The following is an 8591-nucleotide window of genomic DNA, read 5'->3' as shown; positions in this document are numbered from 1 at the left end:
CGGGTTACGCGACCCGGTTGAGCTGTCTCCTCGGGATACAGGCCAAGGTTGTAAAGGAAAATGGGGAGGATAGAACACCCGATCGACTGGTGTAGAATTCTCTGGGTTAAAAAGGAAAAAAGAAGGTGAGTTGGTGTGGTACGAAGCTTAAGCCACTGTACTACTGGTCTACCTGAATAGAAGGCAAATGGAAAGAGAAGATGATAAAGACGATGATAGGAAGAAAAAGCCATGAGCCGTGGGCCGTGGGCAATGAGGGATGTCCTCGTCAATTTAACTTTGTGGACATCTAGCTTTTAGCTTTTTAGTATTCCCTGTGTAACTAAACTCCGGTGAAATATGTGTCGCTTTTAGTTTAATATTAAATTTATCTTCAGGTTCTTTTAAAAACGTTCCATGACTATCAGATCAAAAAATTTATACATTTGTAACTTCTCATAACATTCAAATGAATTTCTGCCGCGTGGGTAGGAGTCTTATTTTGAAGCTTTTACATTTGCAAGTCATTTGTTGCGATTAGGCTTAGGGTTTTTAAATAAACATGTGGGATATTTGTCGAGATTTTATGACGCGCTAACTGTTTATGTAGGAAGTGCGCGATGATTGTAAAGGATAGGGAGAGGATAGTTTTTACGCAGTAGATAATAGCGGAACTTTCATAGTTGAGTTATGAGTTGTAGATAAGGATTATTTTACGATCACAAAGTTATTAATGGTAACTTGAACCACGACTTGGTTATACATTTGCTCAAAAAGAAGAAATTATGTTATGGATAATACTAGTAAAAAATATTCAAAGTATTGATCACAATAAAATAAAGTATTGATCACAATTAAATACAAGGATAAGTAGGTTTTAATTTGTAACACACTTCAATTAGCTTCAACGGTATCTACGTATGCAACGAAATCTTTGAACTCGAATTTGGGCTACTTCAAAACGTCAGATTAAATTAAAAAGTTGAACAATTATCAACCACCGATGACAATACAATAATTTAATAAGTTTGTCTTCAGGATTAGCGATTCTTTTTAACCAAAGACACGGCAGTGTTTTGCACCAAGTACTAAGGTGTGCATAGTTTAATTTATTGGTTTAAGAGTTTTTCTCTCGAATCAAGATAATTTCTCACATCAGTATTTGTACTTTACACATAATGTTCCGTCAATTAATGTTATAGCAATGATTACTAGAAAGAATCGATTTTTAAATATTCAAATCTAACTGTACATCACATGCAGTACATTAAATATTAACATCATATATGTTATTCAAAAGATACTATCTTCCAATCCGACATTCAGAAATGTAGCTTTAATGATATAGCTTCTAGTTAATTAGCATAATTGTTTAAAGTGCAGTGGAAAACGTTTTATAAACGAGAATGTTTTCATAAATTTAACTTTTTAGATGTTATTCCATATAAAACTTCAATTACACGTTAAACACGTATTCAAATTCATGAAATATTAATTTTAATAGCTAAAACAGAAAGTCTAAAAAATATCAGTTTTAGTAGGAAAATATAATCGTGAAAAATGCAGCATAACATGATGTCTAAACGCGAAAATACTCATCAATATATTATCCATTTACTCATCAGACGTACGGCAATTCACGGTTTATTATTTGTTTTCAAAGTGCTTGGATTATCTCCATGGAAAGTTAGTGACTACAAAATAACAGATAAAAATAAGGATAATCAAGAAAACCTATTTGAGTCATCAAACTATGGATCTGTATACAATATTTTACTTATAATAATTTCATCTGCATATTGTGCAACGATAACAGAGTTGGAATTGTGGAAGGAAGATTATATAGATTCAGATTTAGTCGATAAAATTGACTTATGTCTTATGATTTATGGAACTTTGCTCATTGTTATTATCTGGCTGAATTATATCTTGCAGCAGAAGAAAATCGTAAATATCGTGAACAAGTTGTACAGCATTTATTACAACTTGATGATTTGTAATAGATACACTTTCAAAAGTGACTATTGTTTGTATGTTTTCCCCCTAGTAAATTTCTTCCTGTGTGGGAGTTTGGTTATCGTTGATATGATAAAGTCTGGAATTTATATAACATCTATATGGGATACTCCGTTAATAATAAGCAGTTGGGTTTTGATGCAGTATACACTTCTGCTGAATATCATTTTTCAGCTGTTAAAATGTATGAGCACGAAAATTCTCGAACTTGGAGATATTGATGTAGAAAATTACTATCGAACTGTTCTCCGGTCAAAAGTTTTACTTCGAGAATTTTCTATCAAGGATATCAATTTTGTAAAATATGCGGTTATGCAATTATGTGAGATTTGTGATCAGATTGCGGACTTTTATGCGATTCCTCTACTGATGATTATTGTTTATACAATTACAAGAGTAATATTCGATGTATATTATCTGATTGTCTCTCTATTTTTGTTAGATGAATCCGAATTATTCAAACTTTACTTTTATGTTGGCCTATTGTGTTTGACAATAGCTTTTAATCTTATTGTTTTCACTTCAAATATCACCAGGATCACACGAGAAGTATGTTTGGATATTATTTGAAGGAATTTATTTTAAGATATTAATGTTTTATATCATTTATGATTTACAGTATCAGAGAAGGCTTCATTTTCATAAAATTTTCTTCCAAATATTATAATTCTAATTGATTCATTGAATCACGATCATTTGTATTAACTTTTATAAAATAATCGCGTTATAGGTCGTGTACTTATAATTTTACAAACTTTTTTCAGTTTTCAAAAATTCCACACTACATTTCATTGCTTCTAAATCGATGCGCCATGAATTCAACAACCAAAGAAGCAGTAAGTTATTTTTTTAATCAATACAGAAAAATATGATTATGTGTATTTCTTTTTTATTGCAGCTACTAGACTTTTTGCGTGATACATCAAACCGAGATGTAAATTTCACAACTTATGGGATAATCACAATTAATGGAACTCTTTTGCAAATGGTAATAAATTAATAATCCTATAATATATTAGGAGCTATTTTAATCAATTTTTTTTCTAGATTTTTGGAACCATGGTTACTTACTTAATTATACTTGTCCAGTTTCGTAATTAACTTCAAAATCATCGCTTATTTATTAACACTGTGCTGTAAACTTGGAGTTACTTTTTTTGTTCTCTAATTTATAAGCTCATATTTGTATAATGACATTTAGTGATTTTTAGAATATTGTTTAGAATTAGTTATATTATTGTATTTTTATAAGTTACAATATATATAACACAAAGGTTAAATATATTCTTCAATATTCTGTTTTCCAAATTTCATTGATTCAAAATCGACTTCGTTAAAAATAATAACGGTTCCCATAACTATGTTCTGAATCAAAAACATTTATACTGCAGCTAATATTTTTATAAAGTCTAAATCAATCGATTTTAAAATTATCCATCACAACTTTTACGCTAAAAGCATACGATAGATAAAAAATTGAAAAGTAATGTATATCAATTAAAAGATACAATCTCGCTCGAGAATTCAAATAGGCAATTTTTAGCTAACAACTGCAGTTGTTCGAAATGCAGCAAAGGATATTTTACAAACGTGAAAATTCTCACAAAAAAATCAGCTTTAATTTATTATGTAAGCATATTGCATTTTACAGTTTATTATTTGTTTTCAAAGTGCTCGGATTATCACCTTGGAAAATTAATACATCTAAAATATTAGGAGCTCCAAATCAGAACGGTAATCAAGAAAGCCTCGCGAAAGTGTCAAAATATGGATCATTGTACAATATTTTACTGATAATAATTTTACCTGCATACCTTGCAATGGAAATAATATTGGCGGAGGGAAAGGACGAGAAAAGGAATTCAAATCTGGTAAGAACAGTCCAAATATATTTGCAGTATTATGGAATTTTGGTTATTGTTGGCATCTGGTTAAATTATGTCATGCAGCAGAAAAAGATTGTGAATATCGTTAACGGGCTGTGGCGTATTGATAACAATCTAATGGGTTGTAATAGATACACCTGCAAAAGTGAATGTCGGTTGTACATCATTCCTTTGATAAATTTTTTTTTATGTGGTTGTCAATCTGGCTTTCATATTTCATTTTGTGGAATTCATATAGCATCTCTGTGGATTACGCCGCTTATCATAGGCAGTTGGGTCTTGATCGAGTGCACACTTCTGTTGAATATTATTTTTCAACTATTCGAAAGCATTGATGCCAAAATTCTTGACCTCGGTGGTATAAATGATATAAATGAAGAAAATTTTTACCAGACAATCAATTTAAAAGTTTTACTAAAAGAGTCTGATATTAAGGACATTAATTGCATAAACTTTTCAATCATGCAACTATGTGAAATTTTTGATCAAATAAGGGATTTTTATGCGATTCCGACATTGATGATTATTATTTATTTCATTACTTCAACAACATTCGCTTTATATGTTACGATTGTAGAACTTTTCTTCAATAAATTAGAGTTCCCGATGTTTGGCTTGGATATCACTACATGGATTTTGATAATAGTCTTTAATGTTGTCGTTTTTACTTCAAACGTCACGAGGATCACTCGAAAAGTATGTCTAAATAGTCATTTGATAATTTTTTTTTTTTTATTATCACATATCACACGAATCACAATGTGAAAAATTGAAGTTTTCTATTGTTACTCGTATTCTTTATTACTCGGTCGGTCTTATTAGGTGACTGAATGGTAGTTACGGACAATATCTTGGATAGCTTAAGTGGTAGAGCCTTTGGCGCGTAACCAAACGATCCAGGTTCGAGTCCCGGTCTGGGCAGTCCGAACTATTTTTTCGGTTACCGAAAAATTCCTACTGAGTAAGGTCCCCCCTCCCCCCCCCCTTTTATCCTTTATTTCCAAAGTTCCCAAATTTGTCTTTAATGACAAATTTAGCTATAAATTATGGCTATTCTACTAAAAAAAGTCGGTAACTATTTATTAATAAGGTTACACACAGTGAAAAATTTTGCGTCATTGCGTCAAAAAACTTAGTGTTAAAAATTTTTGTGTTGATTTAACATTTATTGTGTTAAATTAACATAAAAATGTGTTAAATATTTAACATAAAAATTTTTAACACCAAATTTTTTGACGCAATAACGTAAAATTTTTTACTGTGCACTGAAAGAAATTTTCTTTAAAAATTACCGTTAAATTCACGGTAATCGGTAATTTTTATTTAAAAAATGGTAATAAATAAAAGGGCCGCATTATGTCTCACGATTACAGTGAATTTAACGGGTATTTGAAAAAAAAAATTTATTTCAGTGTATACATATGTATAAGTCGAAAAAAATTAATTCTATAATTACTAAATAATATTTATTTAGTTAAGCCTAAAACTTGGAAAAAAACATTAACTTCTTTGAAAAATTAAATGCGTGTTATGATTCGTGGGCTTGTTAATTTTCTAAACATTTTTCAGCTTTCGAAAATTCCACACCACATTTGTTTGCTCCTTCATCGATGTTCAATGAATTTAACTATTAAAGAAGCGGTAAGTTTGTTTAATGTTTTTTGAATTAGCGTAAAAACAATTAAAAATGTTTAAACTTTACATAAAAACCTCATATTCTATTATAGCTATTTGATTTATTGCGTGATATATCATACAGAAATTTAAATTTTACTGCTTATGGGGTAATCACACTCGATGGATTTCTTCTACAAACGGTAATAATAATAATCCGATCAAGTCATTAGGAATCATGTTAATAATTTATTATTTTTTATCTAGATTATTGGAACCATAATAACTTATCTAATTATTCTTCTCCAGTATCGTAATTAACAATTAAATAATTAATATTTTATTGAGGCTGTGCTGTGAATTTGGAATTTAATTTTTTTCATTCAATCCAATAACATTAATTACTAGTTTTTCAATAACTACTACCATATAATGTATCAATTCTTATTCTTATAATAATGATTTTAACACTATAATACTATATGAACAGCAATAAAACCTCGAAAGAATCGATTTTTCAATTATTCAAGCTTAACAAATGCAACACATTAAATATTAATATCTCATATGGTAATTAAAAGATACAATCTTCTGGTTAGACATTTAGAAATGTAACTTTAATGATATATCTTCTAGTTAACGAACATTATTGTGTAAAGTGCAGTAAAAACGTTTTATAAATGAGAATGTTTTTATAAATATCGCTCTCTAGATTTTATTACAAATAAAACTTTAACCGCACGTTAAATACGTAATGAAATTAATAAAATATTAATTTGAATAATCTATATACATTGCATAGAATAGAATGTATATTGTTTCTCTCAGAAAGACTAAACAATATTTTTAATCGGAAAACAATCGTGCAAAATGCAAAACAAACTGTTCTGTCCACCAGCAAATAATCAGAAGAGTTATTTTAAATTAACGTGTGAACGTATTTTAATTTACGGTTCATTATTGGTCTTTAAAGTGCTCGGATTATTTCCATGGAAATTTAATGTAGAAACAATATTGAAAGATGAAAATCAGGATAATAATCAAAAAAATTTGCTTGAAATAACGAAGTATGGATACTTGTACAACATTTTGCTGATAATAGTTTCACCAACATTCTGCGGAACGATAATAAAGTTGGGACTATGGGAAGAAAAGTACGTGGAATCAAATTTAGTGGCTAAAATTGAAGTTTCTTTAATGTCCTTTGGAGTTTTCCATCTTATTGTTGTTTGGCTGAATTATATTTGACAGCAACGGAATTTTGTAAATAACTCTAACAATTTGTACAATATTTACAAAAATTTGAAAAATTGTAATCGACACATCTTCGAAAATGACTGTTATTTGTTAATTATCTTCGTAGTACATTTTTTCCTGTGCTTCTTTCTTTTTGTCACTGGATTCTTCATCAACGACGTATTTTCAGGAATTTTATGGTTTGTGCCGTTTTTCACAAGCAGTTGGATTTTGATGCAATATTTAATTATCCTGAATGTAATTCTTCAATTATTCAAACGCATAAATGCCATCATTCTTCAACTTTGTAGTATAAGTATAGAAGATTATTATCGAGCAGCACTTTCTTCAACAATTCCGCTTCGAGAGTTCGCTATTAAGGATATTGTTTGTGTAAATCATGCGACCATGCAATTATGTGACATTTGTGACCAGGTAGCGGATTTATATGCGATTCCAGTGCTGTTAATTATTATTTATTTTATTACAACAACAACATTTAATGTGTATTATGGGATTGTGTCACTACTGTTCCAAAAAGAGCCGGGTTTGGCGATGACTTACTGGGCTATAGGCGCATGGTTTTCATTAGTAGCCTTCGATTTGGTGGTTTTCACCTTACACATCATCAAGATTACACGAGAAGTATGTTTCAATATTTATTCGAAAATTTTATTATATAGAAATTTCTTAATAAAGGTCGATGTCATATTTTTTAATTTTTTACTGTATTAAAAAGGAAAACAGAGAACAAAATGACAGAAAAAATTTTTCACAAAAGTGTGTAATTTAAAACTTCAGATGCATGAAAACTTTTATTAAAAATTGAATGTGCGGAATAAGCCGTCCACTTTTCAACTTTCCAAAATTTTTTCAGTTTTCAAAAACTCCACACCATATTTGCTTGCTCCTTCATAGATGTTCAATGAATTCAACTACCAAAGAAGTAGTAAGTTGTTTAAAATTTTTTGAATTAACATAGAATCAATTTTAAAATAGTAAAAAGCGATTAGCATACGAAGTAAAAATTAATAAGAAATTTTCACAGTGATATTGATATGTTTTATTCAAGGTATTGGACTTTTTACGGGACATATCACATAGAAATGTAAATTTTACTGCTTATGGGGTGATTACACTCAATGGATTCCTTCTCCAAACGGTAATAATCCTATAATATATTAGGAATTATTTTAATCAATTTTTTTTTTCTAGATTTTTGGAACCACGGTTACTTACCTAATTATTCTTGTCCAGTTTCATAATTAACAATTTAATAACTATTCATTATAACTAGGCGTAACACGCTCGCCTTCATTCTTTCAAAAATCCCGCCACTATCTCAGTCAACCAATCAACAACCGAATAAAATAGTCACATAAGTGGCGTAAAACGATACGACATCTGGCCATCAACTTTTTAGTAGAAGACTAGAATTTGAATTTGCGCGCGCAAGCGCGCGCCTGACTGTAGCATTTGCATATATTTTCATGCTTATGATATATTCGACCAATCACGTTACGAATAGTTTGATGCCACATACATTTCATCTCAATTTTATATTAGGATAACGCGGTGATATTAATTGTGTGAATTATGTGATCAAATAGTAGACTTTTTTTAAGCCACTCAATTTATAAACTAATTTTCATTGTATCATCATAATTATCAATAAAATTTGTAATTATTAAATGTTTTGTAGTATTGCAATATTGAAATTTTCATCCATTTGTCTAACTATGTGTTTATCACAAATCACCGATTCTAATCATTAATCAGTATAACTACAATATCATTTTATCATTAATAACCAATCAATATTCCCATCGGAGTAATTTATTGGAATAACAATAGTATTAA

General features: G+C 29.6%; 2 protein-coding genes and 1 pseudogene across 2 annotated transcripts; all 3 read left to right on the top strand.

The window, feature by feature from the left end:
- The first annotated feature begins 1377 nt into the window (after positions 1-1377).
- Positions 1378-3206, top strand: LOC123267035. The gene is made up of 4 exons (XM_044731519.1): positions 1378-2544; positions 2760-2831; positions 2894-2983; positions 3043-3206. Exons 1-4 carry the CDS (start codon positions 1540-1542, stop codon positions 3094-3096), a joined length of 1221 nt encoding a protein of 406 aa, XP_044587454.1. The 5' UTR covers positions 1378-1539; the 3' UTR covers positions 3097-3206.
- A 250-nt stretch (positions 3207-3456) lies between these two features.
- On the top strand, positions 3457-5854 carry LOC123267078. The gene is made up of 4 exons (XM_044731571.1): positions 3457-4577; positions 5451-5522; positions 5609-5698; positions 5763-5854. The coding sequence occupies exons 1-4, from the start codon at positions 3561-3563 to the stop codon at positions 5814-5816; spliced, it is 1233 nt and encodes a 410-aa protein (XP_044587506.1). The 5' UTR covers positions 3457-3560; the 3' UTR covers positions 5817-5854.
- Positions 5855-6034: 180 nt separating this feature from the next.
- LOC123267082 lies at positions 6035-8154 on the top strand (annotated as a pseudogene).
- Positions 8155-8591: the final 437 nt, after the last annotated feature.

Source organism: Cotesia glomerata, linkage group LG6 (genome assembly GCF_020080835.1).
Source record: "Cotesia glomerata isolate CgM1 linkage group LG6, MPM_Cglom_v2.3, whole genome shotgun sequence".
NCBI classification, from domain to species: Eukaryota; Metazoa; Arthropoda; class Insecta; order Hymenoptera; family Braconidae; genus Cotesia; species Cotesia glomerata.
This window is presented reverse-complemented; position numbering and strand designations above follow the sequence as displayed.

Excerpts from the sequence above, each read along its gene's own strand:
- LOC123267078 (XM_044731571.1), top strand. The coding sequence starts at position 3,561 with ATGCAGCAAAGGATATTTTACAAACGTGAAAATTCTCACAAAAAAATC. Across the intron at positions 4,578-5,450 it reads TCACGAGGATCACTCGAAAA|CTTTCGAAAATTCCACACCA; the intron begins GTATGTCTAAAT and ends AACATTTTTCAG. Across the intron at positions 5,523-5,608 it reads ATTTAACTATTAAAGAAGCG|CTATTTGATTTATTGCGTGA; the intron begins GTAAGTTTGTTT and ends ATTCTATTATAG.
- LOC123267035 (XM_044731519.1), top strand. The coding sequence starts at position 1,540 with ATGCAGCATAACATGATGTCTAAACGCGAAAATACTCATCAATATATT. Across the intron at positions 2,545-2,759 it reads TCACCAGGATCACACGAGAA|TTTTCAAAAATTCCACACTA; the intron begins GTATGTTTGGAT and ends AACTTTTTTCAG. Across the intron at positions 2,984-3,042 it reads ATGGAACTCTTTTGCAAATG|ATTTTTGGAACCATGGTTAC; the intron begins GTAATAAATTAA and ends TTTTTTTTCTAG.